This window comes from Vanacampus margaritifer, chromosome 1 (genome assembly GCF_051991255.1).
Source record: "Vanacampus margaritifer isolate UIUO_Vmar chromosome 1, RoL_Vmar_1.0, whole genome shotgun sequence".
Lineage (NCBI taxonomy): Eukaryota > Metazoa > Chordata > Actinopteri > Syngnathiformes > Syngnathidae > Vanacampus > Vanacampus margaritifer.
In genome coordinates, this window is record NC_135432.1 from 21,896,044 (window position 1) to 21,915,840 (window position 19,797).

The 19,797-nt window shown below is 38.2% G+C and overlaps 1 protein-coding gene across 10 annotated transcripts in view; it reads left to right on the top strand.

The window, feature by feature from the left end:
• dmd (dystrophin) overlaps nucleotides 1–19,797 on the top strand; it is a 146,113-nt gene that overhangs the window by 23,692 nt on the left and 102,624 nt on the right. For all 10 annotated transcript variants that reach the window (XM_077583341.1, XM_077583371.1, XM_077583351.1 and 7 more), the window contains exons 2-5: nucleotides 13,871–13,932; nucleotides 18,287–18,379; nucleotides 18,491–18,571; nucleotides 18,763–18,855. In XM_077583341.1, the coding sequence (XP_077439467.1) occupies nucleotides 13,871–13,932; nucleotides 18,287–18,379; nucleotides 18,491–18,571; nucleotides 18,763–18,855 (329 nt within the window). The remainder of the gene's footprint in view (nucleotides 1–13,870; nucleotides 13,933–18,286; nucleotides 18,380–18,490; nucleotides 18,572–18,762; nucleotides 18,856–19,797) is intronic.

The following is a 19,797-nucleotide window of genomic DNA, read 5'->3' on the forward strand; positions in this document are numbered from 1 at the left end:
TTTCTTTTTTCAAATAAGTGACTAGCATCAAATCAAGGGACTATTTGTAATGCTATTGTAGACCCCTGGACATTCTATGACAACATCCCAAACTTGAGATGTTCTCCACTCTATGTCCAGACTGCAGATGAAAAAACAAACAATTTTTTTTAACCATACCCTGCACAAAGCGAGTCCCCAGAAAATTGTACCGTATGTTCACCTGTGGAGGCAGCACTTCATTACCAAGCGAGAAAATTTAAATTTTTCAGTTAGGAATCGTGCCTGTGGCCCAAATGGCTCGCTTGCAGGCACATTTTTGGAATATAAAAAAATATTGTTTGCTTAATTTCACTCTTGATGGGTAGTCAAGCCCCAACTACTGTATTGGTATAAAATAAAATAAAAAAAGTACATTTTGCAAAATGTGTTCCCTCTAAAGCTTGGTACCCATGAAAAGGAATATAATTATCTATATTAATAGTCTAAATAGTGAATATAGTAAAAGCTATGATTCCAAAAGAATAATGTTAAACTTATCTTCTAAGATTGCCCTTAAAAATGGATGTTTACAGATGATTTAAATTTGAAAAATGAACAAGGAAGTCCAGTAACAACCAAGGCTACATTTACCGCAGTTTCTTAGTGTAGATCAACATACTCCCTTGACAGGGCTTTACTGCTTTCTTGTGGCATTTTTTTTTCTTTTCCGAATTGAGTGATTTTGTGAATAGGTGGGAGTTCACTGTAGAGTAGTTTCTTTTCCTCGTGCACTGCTGGACAACTGAGATGTGATGACTGTACAAAAGTAGTGCTACGGTTAAACGTGATAGATGCTTACAGTGTACCATCCTGCATATCTCTGATGCACTATCTGACATCTGTGTTGCCCTCCTTGATTATGTGACATTCCACAGATTAGGGCACCTCCCTGTTTTCCTGTCTCGAGGAGCCCAATTTTCATTTCCTTTCCTTTGAGTTTTAGCACTCATGTGATGGACCAATTTGTTTTCAGATAATCATCTGTCAAGCCCACACCCGGTCGGACTTATTTGCTTTTTACGATTGCTGGAACACACAGAAACAATTTTGACATCTTTGCCAAGTTTGGACAACGTTTTACAGTTGCTTTCTGCCATGACAGTAGATTGTGTTTCTTGACCCTGTTAACACTAGATTTTAATCTGTGTCAATTTGAAAAAAGAAAAAAAGAAGACATTTTTGACTTTTAGCTCTTTTGGTGTACCCAGTATACAGTAATGTTTAAATCATTTGCTACTTGGTGATTGGAGAGGATTTACAAAGACCATGAACAGCTGTGATGGCTAATTTATACATATATATACAAATATGCAATAACATGAGTGCGATGGCTCACCTCTCTCAGCCATCACACGATAAATAAATGGACGCTCAATATTATTAGCTTCTCAGCCTTTGCATAACTCTTTGACTGCCAAAAACGTTAAATAACGTTTAGTAAAATCCTATGGAGTGCCAAAGACGTTAAAAGACGTTTGTTTCAAAACAGAGGTGAAACTAACCTTGTTGATTACTGAAAAACGGAATAAGGTAGAAACAAACTTTTTTTTCTGATGAAAGATGAGAGTCCAATCTTTCATTTGGTAGTATGTGTGTTTCCATAGTCCAAACACATAATTTTCTGTGGACCTTGAAAGATCAGTCAAAATGCTTAAATCGGCTGGCACCCACGGCATCCCTTTTCTGAAAACGTCTGGCAGTCAAAGAGTTAATAGCCTCGCTTCCCTGTGGGCAGCAGCATGTCTCCCAAATGAAGTGACCATATTGAGGTAGGCATGGCATTTGGCTTACAATATGCTTCAAGTGACACAATTGCAATTTTTTTTCTCCTTTTGCATTTAAACAAGGGGCGTGGTATCGTAAGCATAAAAAAACATGGGGTCATACAGCCTCAAATCTAAATCAGTCCTTGGTTGTATGTGGATCTATACCTGACAATTTGACATGCTGCAAATCGGAACCCAGGAAATGATCAAATTTCAATTCAGTTATTTATTTACTACATTTTTTAAATTCAGTGCCATATAACGAGAGACAGAAGCTTTCACGTAAGTTTGTGAGTCCATGGAGATGAGATCATCGTCTACATTTGTCTCCTTGCTTTGTTTAGATGTGTGATAGCAGTAGCACGTCTTCTTGTCACTGAGTCATGCTTTAAAAGTGTCATTCTATATTTACTGGTGTGTTGTACCTTGCTATATTTCCAAGATAGATAACAACAGATGCAAATTTTGTTCCATGCCGTGTTTATTTATTTGTCCTATTTTATTTTATTTTGTAAATTTATGTATTTAGTCGGGACGGTGCATGTAAACACATCGGATTATAGCCAAAGGCTAACGGTAATTTCCACTCATTGTCCAAAGGTAGAAAAAGAGAGAAAAAAGCACGACATACAAAGTAGCAAAGATGAATAAAAGTACGATTAAAAGACCAAGTAATGGGTACATGACTGATTTGCCTTTAGCTAGTTTGTGAGTTTGAGTGTGACAAGTGAACTTACATTTACCCGTACTTTTTTGTGACCCAAAAAGGAACAAAGTGCTTTTGTAATGTGCAAACATTGTGGATTTTCAATCGATTAGGATAAATTGGGCATAGCACGGCAAGATGGCAAAACTATATTACCTACAAAATGTGTCATATGGTGGTTTTGACACTGTAAGCAAATATTTGAGTTACCAAAAAATAGACTGCCCAGCACAAAATGAGAACATATGGCTGGGGAAGCCTCTGCACTGGTTCACTCATCCATCTCCCAAAAATTTGAGCAATTTTGTAAAGATGGTGATTACACGCAGGATTTGAGCAAACCTTTTTTTTTTTTGGTCCTTCTTACACAGGTATTATTTTAACTAATTATCTTTGTTTTGTTTTGTGTGTTGCATTCAGTTAAGCGTTTGATGAGTCCATTTTTAGCAATGACAGCATGCATTGCATTAGATTTCATTGTGTTAACTTGCATGCATTCATCACTTTGACAATTTGAAATGTTTAGCTGACATGCCTGGTTTTTGTGATGTGTGAGGAAACTGGAGTAAGTAATCCCTACTATATCCCCATTCAGACTTTGCGCCCCAGGGTACGCGTGGATTTTTATTTTCTTCTACTTTTATTTGCAGGATCCGAAGCCTACCACGTATTGTTTTTAGTGAATTACATTGTTCTGAAAAGCTGTAAACACTCAGGGTGATGGCGTTCCATTCTTACGACTGCCAAAAGAGGCTGCCGGCACATGTAAAAGAACGACTTCGCCGTATGTGGCTCACATTTTTCATCTTGGTTATTTCCACATAGCAAGGCCCTATAGAACTGCCCCACTTATGGGAAACAAATCTGTGAATATTTGCGAATTAGCTTGTTCGATGACCCATCTTAACTGAAAACTCTCTTCTTCGCTGTTTTTGTGCTCAAGTGAAAGCAGTAACAGTATTGCTTTGGCGCCATCTGGTGGCTTCTTTCCAAGGAAATAATTTGTGACCCAGCACAGCAAAATGAGTCACAGTAACCCATATTTTAGTTTCGACATAATCAAAAAGACAATGTCAACGTTCAACCATTGTGCATTGCCATGGCATCATTTTTACTCATGACATAATGCCCGCAGATATGAATAGGTAGATATGACACGCCCCCTTTAAGCCCCTACGGCGACAATAAGCTATGAGGGTCAAAGTCGGAAGTTCCATGTCTGTGGATGGCAAGAAAAAGTGCTAGTATATTGTGCTGCATGGCTCAGTGGTAGAGCGGTCGTCTCCCAACCCAGTGGTTGTGGGTTCCATCCCTGGCTCTTGTGACCATATCAAAGTGTCCTTTACTAGAAAGTCCTGGAAAAGGCAACCACTTTTGCAAGAATCTTAGACAGAAAAGGAAGTTGGGACATTGTTTGTAATTAGCAATGCACTTGCTAAGACATGTGGCTCAATATCAGCTTCTTCTTCTTTTTTTTTTTTTTTTTTTTGAAGAATATAATTGATTACAGCCTCTTTAAATGACTGCGGCGCAAAGCTTGTTAATCAAGACTCATTGATCATGTTGAGTAGAGCAGTGCCAACCAATGGTAGAGCATCTTTAAGCAAACAAGGAGGGAAGTAGCAGGAAGAAATTTTAGAGGTCAAATCAGTCATCCGGGGGCAGCGCAATGACCTTGTGATTATCACGTAGTACTTTTCCTACGTATCTTCCCACACTCATTATCTGCATTACAGATCTGATGCTCGGGGTTCAAATTTTGGCTCCAGCCTTCCGGTGTGCAATTTATAATTTATGTATGGCTTCCACGCTCTCTTTTAAGCATTTGACCCTCCTTGACATCTTCTTTTTGACTGACACGTCGCACATTCAAACTACGGTGGTAGGGAAGAAGGTTAAAGGCATCGTTCAAGCCATTTCCCGTGGTTTTCAGTCACTCTGCTTTGGTCAAATGCATTTGACAAAAAAATAACTTGTTGGGTGAACATAATAAAACTATGGAAATGATTTCCACCTAAACAAAATGAGTTAATTTCACAAGAAACAATTCTGTTGAGTTGCCTAAATTTAAATATGTTGGATCACAATGATACATTTATGTACTAGAGTAAAATCCAGCTATAATTTTCTTACAACTCTTTGTGTGTGTGTGGTGTGGCATTTTGCAGTTTTTATTGATAGGACAGATGACGCTTTAGACAGGGAGTGGAGGAGAGAGAGAGAGAGAGAGAGAGAGAGGGAAACAATTTGCAGGAAAGAGCCGCTCAGTGGGAGAATCGAACCGGGGGTCGCCTGCGTTGTGGACTAGCTTCCATTGGTGCAGGTGCTCTTGCACTAAGCCAACCTGCACCACCCCATTTTCTTACTGCTTGCCGGTGGGATTCATGTTAGAAAACATTGAAAAAGTATTTTCAGTTTGTATTCAAGAGTTGAAAGAAAATGGGGCAGGTTCGTATTTTTTTAATTCATATTATTTATTTCATATACTTGATTAAAATCTGCAAAAATGCAAAAAGCCACACACACACACACACACACACAAACATACAAAAGAGTCATATAAAATTATAGTTTGATTTAATTCTAGGAGTAACAGTAACACAAATATATCATGTTGATCCAGCATATTAAAATCATGCTGACATTGACCCTTAAAATTCTAGTTGGACCTACTCCTCCTAATTGAGTAAAAGTTACACAAATTTATCATGTTGATCCAACATAAAAATTTTGGCAACTCAACTAAAAAAAAAAAAAAATTAAGAATTTGCTCATGGTTAGGAATTGTAAGTGATTTGCTATTTTAACCTATTTGAATTAGGTTGTGTAAACATAAAATGGTTGAATTGTCATGTTTCATGTTAAAACTACATTATTTAAACATGTTCAACCGCAAAACATGATTTTATATAGTGAAAGCTAATCGTAATCGATTTAGGTCAAGGTCAGACGCGTGTTCAGCCCATTTTTGAACAATAGCACCCCCAAAATTTTAGAGTGTATATATACAGATATATTTTTACTGTGTGTTCTTTTTAACAAGCTAGACACTTATAGCTATAATATATATAAACCATAGAGCTTAAAAATAATATTTAAACAACAACAAACAATAAAATTACACCCCCCATTTGATTGAAAAAGTTTGATCCACCTCGACCCCCGCGATTTTCAGGTTTGGCTTAATTTACAGTCAGTTGTGGTCTCTCAAAGTAATTCTTTCACGTGTGTGTGACAACAGTACCATATTTTACTTTCTGTATGTGGGAAAAATCTCACACAGTCTCTGAGACAAACGTTGACGTCTGTTTCGCGGAGTTTATTTTAGCACAGTCGTAATGAAATTGCACGTTAAAATGTGGCAAGGAAGGTGTAGCAAAAAGGCTCCCCCGTGTTCCACACAAGTCATTTTGTATTTGATTTGCTTTTTTTCCCTCCGTCTGGATCTCTAATTAAACAAAAGTAGAGATAGGGTGAAAGGGCACCGTGGACTAGCTACAGATAGGTGGCTGCATTATTGTGCTGCGAGGAGATGGGAGGTAGTGTGTCTTTTTGTTGAGCTCCACCCCTTCTACAAATCCTCTCTGATCCCCCAAGCCAATTAGGGCTGACACAAGTGAAAATCAGGAAGTAAATTGCTCTTTTGCCCAAAGGAAGGGTAAGCGTGTGCCTGTTCAAATCAGGTGTCAGTGCTACTGCACACTTCTGGCCGCGATTATTGGCAACCTTGATTTTTTGGAGGGTTGTAAGACTTTTACAAGCTTCCACAATAAATATGCCAATCATTCAAATATTCTATATGGTAATTCTTTATTAAGTTATGGGAAAACATAATAAATCAATATAATTCAAATGTAATTGATAGTTGTGTTAGTGACTAGTTATAACGACACCCCTCCTTATAAGGAACATGTTTACAGTAGAGATAATTAGAGCTAAATGGATAAAGCCAACACAGTGTCAAAACATGCTGCTGTCTAACTACTTAGCCAAATTAACCACAAAGCCTCAAAACATAACCCCACTGTTATTACTGTTTCAAAACAAAACAAACAAAATTTGTATTGTGCGACCTTTGTGGTTGTTTATTTCTGCTCTAATGTCTAATGCTTAGGCCTACTAATACTTATATTGCACTTGAATAATTGTTATCGCACACTGATCCAGGACATTAATAATAGATTTTTGGGGCTCTAATGAATCTTTGTCATCATGCAGTACTATTGCGATGATTTGATATTTGTTTTGGAGTATAACAACTATTGCTGCTGCTACTACTACAGTATACATCATGACAATAACAGCTCTATAATCACAAAGTATGAGATGTCTTTAAAACTTGCTCATACTCTAAATCACATTGTCCAGTGTACTCCTGGAGTTGATTTAAAAACAGTAGCAGATAAATAAAACATGTACCCTAGGGCTCAGGTTTGACTTTTGAAAAAATGCACTACAGGATCTGTGAGGTTGGTTACAAAAGACATAACTAAAAGCCTGCTAAAACTGTATGTTTACTTCCTACTATTGTATATTTTTCTGTTTTTATATTCATTTTTAATTGTTAAACTCTCTGAGAGTGTAGCACAGTTGTTCTCAAACCTTTTTAAGCCAAGTTTTGCCTCAGTAGATACTTAGCACTCCATATAATTCCATAAATTCAATACATTAATGTAGAAGTCCCAAGCGTTTTTACAAAAAAAGAGGAAGAGGTTTTATTCCTTTTTACTGCTTACCCTAACCCGAATCCTGAACTCTGCTGCATATGTTTTTTTCGTTGCACGTTACAGTAGCATATTTAGCACACCACCTCGTAAATATACAGTCGATTATCTTCCTAACCGGCAAAATAAATTCTACCCCCACATTTTAAAGGGTAACTTGACTCATTGAGCCATTTTCAACAGTAAGAAGGTAATATTTTGCCTATAATTAATGTGATAATTATCATTATTTTTCATAAACATTTAATACCTATAAAAACAAATTTTGCTGTGGACTGAAGATGACATAACCCGTGCTAAAGAAACGGGTAACCAACAATCATGGCTCAGTTTGCTGACTAAACCCAGAAAACAGGTGAGCCTTGATTGGTCGTTGATAATAATAATAATAATGAAGTTATAAAATTAATTCTGGACAAAATATGAACGTTTTACTGCCGAAGCTCAGTGAGTCAAGTATCCCTTTAAAACAGTATTAAGAGCTGGAAAGAAAATTCTCTGCTAAGGTATTTTGAAAATCTTTTTGCATTAAAAAAAAAATCATTGGCAGTTAATAGACTACTCCTCCGCGTTGAGAGGAACCAGTTGAGGTGGCTCGGGCATCTGGTTCGGATGCCTCCTGGACAGCTCCCTTGAGAGGTATTTTGGGCATTTTGGAACCCCAAAAATGAAGGCAGTGTTACTGAATGCACAATCAACGTAGCATTGTAAACACGGCAATGTTTCTTTTTTTTTGTTATGTTTTCTAGCTTCACTTGTAGTTTCTCGAAGCAGTTTTCCTTTATCTGATTGCAGTATGATTAATCCTTATTTGGAGAATATTCAAACAGTCATACATATATGATATAGCGGAAATACTGTACAAAGAGCTCCTACTGGATAATTAACAGATTTGATAGTAGGGGAAATTTGACGTGCAAAGTTGATCTGACTATAGAGCTTGAACATCCATTACAGCTGCAGCAAGACCAACCTTTTAGCTGGACAAAGCTATCTTGGTATGAATCGAATTCCGACACTGGTGCTGGTAATGATGAGCAAGCTTAATGCATGGCTTCTTGTCCTGTGGTCATCATGGTGTAAAATATTTTGTAGAGTGCATGCTTACATGGGCACTTTGTCTTTTATTTCAATATGCTGACCGAGATGGTGACTCTATAATTAGACTATTAACTGTATACTGTATATTCATTTACAGCCATTACATTACCATCCAATTACAACATATTGCTGCTTTGACAGGTCACGTTCTCTCATAGGCAACCTTTTTCATCCAGCCATCCACTTTCCGAACCGCTTCGAGTTGTATAAATGTATTTTTTTTCTCTTAACTGTCAGGAAACAAGAAAGAACCTCTTTCTAGGCTTCTTGCCTGATAAAGCGCAGGAAGAGGAAAACCTGCTTGTTTCCCCAGGAGGTAATTAAAGGAAAGTCTGATTTTATGAAGACGTAAACTGCGGAGAGAAAGTGTTAGGAGGATATTGCATTAGGGGAGGCAGACGATATATGGCTGGAAATAGACCTTTAAGATGTAAACACTTTCATCCAACTTCAAACTAATTTCTATTAGCCACATCTGGAGAATGTGGTTTTAAACTCAATTTACAAGAAAAAAGACCAAGAACATTGAACCGGATGTCTGAATCCTGTTCCAAGCTCTGGCTTAAAATGTTTGGAAGCTTAGAAACTAGGAAAATAATAAGTCACCGACACACCACCTACAATGGACTTCTAAGTTTAATTTGTTCTGTGACCAATCTCGTAACTTGTATTGATTTATGCTTTATCTACTCATTTTGTCTTTCCCATTGACATAAATTGTCATGTCATCAATCTGTTACAATAAAGAAAAATAGAGCTGCATTTTATAAAAAAACAACTCCACTGTTTCCATGATTGACGGCATACCCGACATTGACTCATACCAAATGTGGTTTTTGGTCATGCTTTCATTGCCGAAACGCATGCATATCATTAATGAAAATTTTGGGGGGATATTAACATTTTATTTTTGACTTCATAAAGGCTTCTGTGGATTTCTAAAGGCCTTTTCATACTGCACTTAGCTTTCTTGGTGCTCACCACTGGGCACGGTGTATGGATGATGGCGCACCGGTGTGCGCTTGCCCATATTTAGAAGTGGTTACTTTGCGTCCTAACAGGAAGTAGCATGAATGTTTTTCTCGTTGGTTGACCTTCCTTTTAGCACTCTGAAATCACTCCGCCAATCCCTCTTTTATTGGATGTGCTGCCTGATCTTATTTCGACACCCGAGTTGAACATTTTTCAACTTGAGGTTTTCAGTCATTGTAACCTCGCAGCACATACAGGATGAGAGGGTTCGGTGATGGCACACTGCTAAGGACAGTGTGAAAAGAGCTTTAGGTTCATTCTGCTACTACAATCATGTGGTTCATCAATGAAGATTAGTGAGCCTGTCCCAGAAAAAGCAATGCAAGCCCAGGCCAGGACACTCCACTGAGTTTCACCAATAATCTTGTGTTAGATCATTAGCAGATCCTTTCTTTCTCAACGCTTCAGACTTTCCATCACTTTGGTAAAGTCTGCGCCTCATCAGTTCATAAAACTTTATTCCAGAATTTTTGAGGCTCTTGTCTGTTCTTTTGGGCATCTTTTGGCCTTTTTTTCTATCCTGCTTTTATTTGCATGTTCTGGTGTGGCCTTCTTTGCGGCTCGCACTATGCGTGACCTGTCAGTCACGTGTGCCAATACTTTTGTTCACATGAAAAATGGATGAGTTCAAGCAAAATGTGCCTTCTCTTGCAAGTTGTGTGTCTGATCCAGATACAACTACCTGACAATAATAGCTGATATTTTCATTCTCTCATCCCATATGCATCTTTTGATGTCCGACCAAAAATCTTTGTAGTCTATAGCCAAGATAAAGGAATAGGGCCCTTCAAAATACTTTATGGATGGGAGTGTAGCAATACAGTTAGCTATCATTTGAAATAGAAGTGAAGCGTAAAGCACATTTTACGATTCCATAGTGTTTGCCAAGCCAGTTGTTCCCTGACAGTTTTTCTTTTACCTTTTTGGTGGAATGAACCAGAACAAAGGTGTGTACTACCGCCTAAAATGGTATTGAATATATGTTGGGATAACAATACAAGTTGTCTCATGAAATGTATTCCTGTAATTGTGTGCTTGCATTGGTTTGTGTCCACTGTTTCAACAGTGAGCTTAACCCCTGCAGGTGTGTGATGGTTAATCTGGAACAGGTGGAAGTGGGGAAAGCGGCTTAAATAGCTTTGTGTGGATGTGCATGTAATGCTATGGTTGTCATGCGTTTTCTTGTGTGCCTATATGTTACATGTGTTCTCTTAAACATGTACATTCCATGATGTACTCACAGTGTTAAGTTTAAGCATTGGATGCTTGAGCACAAAAGGTGAAGCAACATAAGTAGACAAACAATGTTTACTACACTATATTGACTGGTCTTTTTAATCAACATTTATTTATTATTCATTGTATGTGTTCATATCCATGAATATTTCTTCCCCAATTCTCCTAGACGATTGTTTTTTGAGGGAACCTGTACTCTCTGATATCCAGGTATTTAAATGATAGATATTTAAAAAAAGAAGAAGAAAAAGCATCTTTCTGTATCGATCAATGTTTAGTCCCTATATTCAATAATCTCATATCATTCTGCCAAAAAACAAATGGTCCATAGTAAATTAATCAACTAATCTTTACAACCCTAACTGGTAATACCAACAAAAAAATTAAGGTATGCAGGCTGCTCAACTAGTATTATGTTATTTTTACGTATATTTTTGTTATTATTTTCATTTTATACATTGTAAATTTTGTCTTGACCCAAATCCAGACAACTGGGATGTAAAACTACGGACGTGTTTTGCATTCATTTGGAGAAGAAAAAAAACTTCTTTTTTTTTTTTCTTAGTAATTTGTTTTTGGGATTTGTTTTTTGGGCAACTGTTTTATTTAGTTTTACAAAGTAATATTTTTCTGTCTACTTTTTCTTAATAATGGCTTTCAGTTTTGGGTATTTTTTTTGCATTTATATATTACTTATTTGTTTGGGATTTTTTTCTGTTTTCTAAATATTTTTTTCTTAATATGTTTGTTTTTTCAGGATCGCCACCCCCCCCCCAATTTTTTTTTTATCAACAAACAGAAAACATTTGTTCCATAAAACACCCCCCAAAAAACCTCAGAAGCTAACAAACGTGTTTAAAAAAAAAAAAAAGCAAAGCCAAATCTAAATTCCTCCGAAATTGAATGCTCAGCACCTTCATTCAATGTTTTCATATAAAACTAAACTCTCACCTGTTGAACTGCAACTGTGTACCAAGTGTGTTTACACTTTATACTTTTGCTTCTAAAATAACAACAAAAGACAGTAAAAATACATTTTATTTATAAATGTGTTTTTATGTGTGTCTTTTTGTGAGTAATTATTTCTCCAAATTATACTACATAGCCTACCAATGAAGGCTACCCACTGCCACTGTAAAGTCTCAATAACCCCTCCCCCCCAAAAAAAAACAACAAGTTTATTTAAACGCATTGATATTGTTGCTTTAATATGTCTGCTCCACATAGATTCCCCTGTTTCCACTTCACCTTTCCGTCTCTATTCCCTCCCATCCCTTCCACCTCTAGCACATCTCTCTGTAAAAATCCCATCTGATTGGATTTTAGTCTCATGATTTCATCCGTGGCTTACGGCCGTGACCGTTGCCAGGCAACTGATGCCCAATCCGTGACAAACGCGACAGTTGCAGTGGTGCCACGCGGACCAAAGAGGCGGATCTCTTGTTTGCCCTCACGGGACTTCTGCTTACACTTTGCTGAGCTCCATTAGGGTGCTGACAGGCCGTGTGAGACTGACTGCTTTAGACGTGAGACATCCAGCCACTGTATTCTGAAATCACTCAATGATATCTGCATATCTCTACAGATAGATCGATAGAATCATTTTAAAATGTACTGTCCTTGAATCATACAGCACCTGTTTATATCTCAGGAAGGATTTCAAATCTATAATCGTTTTAAAGAGACAGTAGTTCCTGAGATATAAGATTTTGAAGGATTATTATTATTACCGTAATTTCCGGATTTATAGGTACACCTAAATATAAGACGCACTAGCTAAATTTGGGGAATACTCCGAGATTGTTACATGTATAAGCCGCAGGTGTTTTAATGTTACATCACCAGTATATAAGGGTTCCCACTACCACAGAGGGGATTTTCAGCAAAGCGTCCCATTTATTAACATCCGAACAGCATTTGCGAGGTGCACAAACAATACAGCGCACACCCTGCAGTCGCAGTAGTAGTAAAGTATAACAACTGAACAAAACTTATTGCGCTTGATGAGGCAATAACGTCAAATGACTAAATGAAATCCGTTTTTAAAAGTGCTTGCCTGTAACACGGCAGTAAAGGTGCATTAGGGCTTAAGGGCTTACATTACTGTAAAAAAAATACTCAGCCTACTATAGCAGATAAGTCAGCCATTACCGGTAATTGTTCTGTTTCTCCTACCGTAATTGGGCTCACTGGTTTGTTTTGCTCTGCCCGGCGTTCTTGCGCTTCCTTTATAGTGCGGCCCCTCATGACCTGGTGGAAAAGTGAAAAAAGTAGCGGTTATAGTCCGGAAATTACGGTAAAATTCGGAGGGCCACACCTGCTCCGATTGACCTAAAAATTGAGATTAGTGTTGTGAAATCATTATCAAGTACACCATGTTTCATTAAAATCCAAATCTGATTGGTTAAAAATTTTCCGCAGTTTTTTTTGGGGGCGGGGTAGTTTATTTATAGAACAATCCTGATCAAAGATGAGAACAAAACAATATGTTATTTTAATTGGATCATGGAATACCATAGACTGGCCGGAAGATGTCTGAAACAGAACCCTGGGGTTTTTCAAGTTTGCAAGACTCAAGATCTTGCGATAGGTCTTAAAGACTCATGTAAACATTCTAAAAATGAGGTGATGAGATTTGTTTTCTTCATGATTTGAAGATAATTTCGCAATTTGTTTTTACTAGAGTTTGCAGTGATCTTCAAGAACAGAATTATGCATGTCAATAAAAAGGAGACTTAATAGTCTTTTTTTTTTTTTCATATGAAGAGTTAGATTTGATTCCAGTTGCTGCAAAGAAGCAAGAGTTCTAAGTTGGTTGACTAAAATTCAGATTGGTGTGTTTCTTGCTCCTCTGTACTTGCTAATTGTTTGGTATTAAAATGTTTTCTGGTATCATTTAAAGGCTACTGTTATGAGGAAATGGCCACTCAGTGATGGTTTGAATGCGAGTGAGAATGGTTTCTTGACCGGCATCCAGAAATACATCTTCAGTTTATCCAGATCTTTCAATGACTGCAATCTCGATAGAAGAACATATTCATACGAGGACCACGGTTTGATGAATCCTGCGCTGATGACACTGACAGGCAAAATGATCATTAGCAGCGTGATGATTGATGAGATGAGAATGCAATTAACCCTCAGCAAGATTGGAGAAGCCTGTCATGCTGAGCACAACTTTGTGTGTGTGTGTGTGTGTGCACCGATATCCTTGTATCTTTTTCTAAATGCCTTGTTGCGATGCCCGCTGATTCTGTGCGTTATTGTGCTCTTCTCACTGTTAGATGAAAGAGAAGATGTGCAGAAGAAGACTTTCACAAAATGGGTCAACTCACAGCTTTCTAAGGTAAGACAGATTACCACTTAATGCCTTCAACAATTAAATACTAAAGAATGAAATGCAAAATATAAATAGTTGTTTCTAATCAATCTAAGTCGTCAAGAATAAGGGGTGGATCCCAAAAACGCAGACCAGGATAAAGAGAAGTACACTGTGTTTTGGTACGCACTGGAACCCAGGCGGAACTTGTTCCTCAGAATCAGGATGTCACGTGACAGTTGCCTTTCGCGTTCCATTACACTTCCAAACGTCACATTGTTTCAGCAGGTGCCTTTTCTAAAATAAAATAAAAATCTGACCGTTGCACTATTAAAATGTCTCAAATCTGAAATAAATCCAACCTAAGTATACTTCGTATGTAAAATTGCTCTGCTGATTCATCGCCCTACATGATAAAATTTCAACATCCTCTTGAACGCCGCGGTTGGTTTAGTGGTAACGAAAAAGGTCCGTTATCCAGGTAACCCAGGTTCAATTCCCGCTACGGGTGTCATGTTTTTGCAGGTCATTCTTTTTCCTCTCTAATACTTTCTGCCAAAACTTGATGCCCTGTCGCAAAAAAAGCCTTTGAAATGTAGTTTTTGATTAGATGTGATAGCACTGGGGGTTTCATCAAAGCATTTAAGTCATGTTGAGAGGCAAAATTTTAAACAAACCAAGTATCAGCAACAAAAAGCTCATTTGTACTTCTATACTTATATTGACGGGGTGGGGGTTATTCAGTTTTTCTTTCCTATGATATGATTTCTCTCTCTTATGGCGCCCATTACAATTATAGCCCGATTGCCAGTTGTGTAAATTAGGTGATGCCAGACAGACAATAGTTTGTTTCCTTACTGGGGAGCGGGCAACACTAACCTAATGTTTGATTGTAATATTTTACACTTGGCCACCAGATGTCGCTGTGGGAAGATGTTTCAAACGTTCCAAAAGATCGATTCTTTTTGTGAATGTGTTTCAAATGATGTGACCGTTTCAATGTTCCATTTCTGCCATCCCTACAAAATGGACCTGAAAACGCTGGCTACGAAACGCAGGAAACAAACGCAAAAGAAGTACAACACAATTCCAGTCCAACCAAAAGCGACGTAGGGAAAACTTACACGCGACCAATTCAGAACAGGACTTGACAATAATTCGTGGCTGTGGAACAAGAAGGTATAGAATACAATTTGAGGCTGAGCAAGGAATAATCCCACCAGATGTGAAGTCTCAGCAGTCTCTTTTAAAGTCCATTGATTAGTGATGCGGCACAGGTGCAGCGGAGAAGGGACCGCCCACTCACTCTACTGAAAGAAAGGAGAAAAAAACAGACTGAGAGCAGGATCATGACACGCACTTCCAGGATACAAACCTGTCCAGTTAGTTACGAAGCACAATCAAGCTTAAACTTTAATATCAATTGTGTATAGATTTAATTTACTGATTTACAAATAATAGAGTGGCAAGAGATTCAACTACCAAGAGAATCCCTATAAAGGAACGACCTCCTTTCCCTCTTTTTTTTCCTGACTGATTTCTAATTCCTATCAGTGTGAATTGGTTCGCATGTTTCCAGTACACTTGCCATTAGTGCTAAGATTTTGCTGTCTCTGTAGCTCCCCAAAGTTCCTTTGGCTGCATTATTTAATCAAATAACTTGAATGATTAGATTACAAAAAAAAAAAGGTTGAAGTAAAATCTCTGCCTGGAAGCTTTGCAGGAATTACTTTTCCGCACAAGCTAATGTTAGCGCACTCACCAGTCCATGCAGAAATGGGTTGGCGTGATGGCGGCAACTGAGGAGTTGGTAGACAAATGAGAATGTCAAAAGTTTGGGGTCATTTCTATTCTCAGTCGAAAAGGACTATCATGTGAAATGTGTACCACAGCAGCATGTCTATGACATGCCAACGCAAGGTCATGAATCGATGTTAGCTAATTTACTACAATCTACCATGACATGTTGGACCGTGTTGTAATGGCCTTGAAAGTGGCTTTATTACGTTTTCATTTACTGACACCCATGTCACTCACCAGGCCAGACCACTCCTTTAAAGTCGACAAAAGTAACGCCTGCACCTCACATGCACGTTGTTTGCAAAATCAATTTTTATCGGATTCATTTTCAATAATTGATTGGCTGATCGGTACCCCTGCCATTCTAAAAATATTCGATAGTGCAGCACGTCTAGAGTGGCGCATCCCCTTGCCGTGGTCAGAATGTGTGACATTGTGCTCGCTCACAGTCGAGCGTGTGGAGGAGATGCCAGCAGATCAGCTCACCAGGAGAGATGTGGGAGATTCCCACAGGAAACGTCTGCTCTGATACTCAGATGTTCATAGAGGATGCTGGCAGGCATGTGGTGCAGTCGTCTTGAGAAAATGAACAGTTGGATCAGCCTGCATTTTGTCCATTTGTTTGTTTAGTCTCCATGCACATAAAAAGTGGAGATGAAAGTCACTGAGCAAGGCCAATTAATTTTGACTCCGGCAGCACAGTAGTAAAAAAGGTAGGCTTGAATCTCTGCCCTGTGTGGGTATTCTCCAGGTACTATGTTTTCCTCCCACAGTCCAAAAATATCGCTGGCATCAGGCTGATTCCTCGTACCTCTAAAACTTGTTTGTTCAGCCATTTACGTTGCATTGTCAAAGAGCGCAAGCCATCTTCAACACTTAAGGTCAATAGGTCAGTAATTTGGAAAAATAACACACACATACAATTTCTGAAAAAATATGAAATTGACCAAATTGTTAAATAGGTTAGGTAAATAAATAAATTGTGACTTTTTTTTATTTAAGTTTAGCTTTGCCAAAAGACCAACCCATTCAGAACTGCTTCATTTAAACTGAAATTTACATGTTTGAACTTGCACCACCCAAAAAATTTTGCAGACAAGAAAATATATTTTTGCTGTTATCCACATTGTTAATTTAAGAAATAATAACTGTTGATTATGTAAAAACAAACAAAAAAAACTAAACAATTATACTGTACATTTGTTGCATTGTCATATTTTTATTGTTTAATAAAACCCCCGCTTCAGGAAATAATATGCAAAAAAATAGCTCCTCAGAATTAGGAAGTTGCTCCTCAAATGAAATCATTGATTAGTAAAACTGCTATGCAAAGAAAATAAAAAAAGTTATTTCAAGTCTTGGGTTCAAATGCGGTGGGTGCCTTGCAAGTCAGGTAGTCAGCGGTGGATAATGGTGGCATGAGAATGACTTCATTGTCAGAAGCATCGAGGAGGCATGAGATGCACCCCTGTTCTTGTGAAATCAGAGTTGGCAAGCACTTGTTTATAAACATCGGTCCATCATTTGGACCCGTCCATGAAAGTAGTCATTTTCCTGTTCACTGTCAGACATAATACAACTCCTCATTCAATTGTCCTTTTTGACAAGTTTAGCCATATTTGTTTTCCCTTGTTGGCCACCGTGTATGGGGTCACCATGGCAACAACACCTGCGCTTTTCATTTCTTCATCTCACTTTATTGATCCCTGCACGAAGTCACTGATGGTTCACTTGCTTGACTTCAATGCAGGCAGAGTGGGTTCAATTCCCACTCAGTGTGAGTGTGAATATTTCTATCCGATCTCTGTAAAAAAAGGTGCAATAAGTTGTTCATTAGGGGTGTGCCAAAAAAATGGATTCTCATAAGAATCGCGATTCTCATTTAGTACGATTCAGAATCGATTTTAAATGTCACAAAATCTATTTTATTTTAATTATTTTATACTGTCTTGCCTTTGTTTGTGTGTGCCTTTATTTGGAGCGCTGTTCATGTTGTACCTGATTTGGCCACTTCAGGGCAGTGTGGATCCACACGGTCTAATACACTGTTAAGTTGTAGCCACATGAGCGAGTAGAAGGAAAAAGTCACAATCAAGTTATTCCAATAAAAGTTGTTTTTTTGCAGTGTGGAGCCGTTCTTTTGAGTGATAAAAATGGCGCGAGTAGCGCGCTTATTAGCATTGGCGAGTCAGACTGGAGTAGATAATTACTATTCCTTGCACATCTATAGATTGAAGAAAAAATCATTGTCAATCAAATCATTTTGAATAAAAAATCATTCTTAATCGAAAACCGATTCTGAATCGAATCGCAGGCCCAAAAATCGTAATCGAATCGTGAGACATTAAAAGATTCCCACCCCTATTGTTCATGGTGTAGTCTGCCTGTAGTCCATTGTCAGCTAGCATTGGCTCCAGCTCGCCGCGGCCCTGAACAAGATAGAGAGCATAGAAACTTTCATTGTAATTATTTTTCCCAGGCATGTGCACAAAGTAAAAAAATAATAATAATAATAATCAGAAAAAAAATGTAATTGTTTTGTTAATGTTCCTTAAATTCCCTGATTCCATGTGTGTTGCAGACAGGGAGACCACCTGTGGAGGATCTCTTCTCAGACCTGTGCGATGGACGACGCTTGTTGGAGCTGTTGCAGGGTCTAGTTGGAAATGAACTGGTATGATTTCACACTGTACAATCATCTCGACAAGATGCGGAGAATGTCAGTCTGTGTCAATTGTATGGGTGGCTAAAATCCTGTGTGTACGTGCGTGTGTGGATTTTGTAGGTGAGGTTGGAAAAGGGCACCTCCCGCGTCCACTCGCTCAACAATGTCAACCGAGCTCTGCAGATCTTGCAGAAGAACAATGTAAGTACTGTATCCAAATTCTTGTACCTCCGCCCCTCTCTAGTTAAGTGACTCCTTTATTTTGTATGCAGGGTTGTTCAAATAAATATAATTGTGGAGTGAAACATTACATTTTACTGATAGTTAGAACATTTTTGATTGTTTGATTAAATCTGCTTTGCAATTCAAGTCATTGTTTCACCTTTCCGTAGGTTGAGTTGGTGAACATCGGCGCGACGGACATCGTTGATGGCAATCACAAACTCATTCTTGGCCTCATCTGGAGCATCATTCTCCACTGGCAGGTGTGTGCGCTTGAGAATTTATCTCCTGCTTCTGTTCAAATGATAAGTTATATTCAGTGTATTAACCTTGGTTGTCCACCTTTGATAAGCCTTCCAGTATTGCAGCAGCAGTGTTTTGGAAGCCATTTTAGCTTTAGTCATAGCCTTTTCAATGAAAATACTTATAGTCACATTTTAGTCATTTCTTTATGTGATGGTTTCAGTCCAGTTGAAGTCAACGAAAACTGGAAAAAGGTTTTAGTCTATTTTTTAGTATATTATCAAACAAGCAAAACAAAAATATGGTAGCTTATTAACCACGTGACTAGCATCCAGCCTTACTTAAACTTTTTGATCTTTCTCTTGAGCAATGGCCAAAAATATGCCGTATTTATAGTACTGAGTTAGTTTTTTTGTGAGGACAGCAACTCCTTTTAAATACAACATATCCCTTCATGTTTTAGACACTCACCAGCCAAAAATCACTGTATGTTCACAACATAACTGTAGCTAACAAACATTAGCTCAGGGACTGACGTTAGCACAAAAGCTAGCTAGCAGTCCATTCACGTCTTGTGTTATCTGGAAAGCTGCTACCTTCTCATGAAATTGATCACAAGCTTTTTGTCAAGGAACACAATATTTATGTAAAATATTGTACCTGGCTTATAGGCTATGTGTTTTATTGTTGTGCGTTGCTGTTGGTGTGGTGGCCAACACGTCATGTGCCGTTTCACGCTGAGTGCTTATTTCCAAGTTTTTGAGGTGTGAATGTGAGTGTTGTTTGTCTATAGAGCCCAGCATTTGACTGGTGACCAGTCCAGGGTGAACCCAGTCCGTCAGCCCAAGTCAGTTGGATGTGGTACTAACACTAGGATTATTGATTTAGGAGTTACAGCGCCACCTGTTGCTTTGGCATGCACTTGACTGTCTACAACTTCGGTTTCCGTCTGTTCAGTGTGC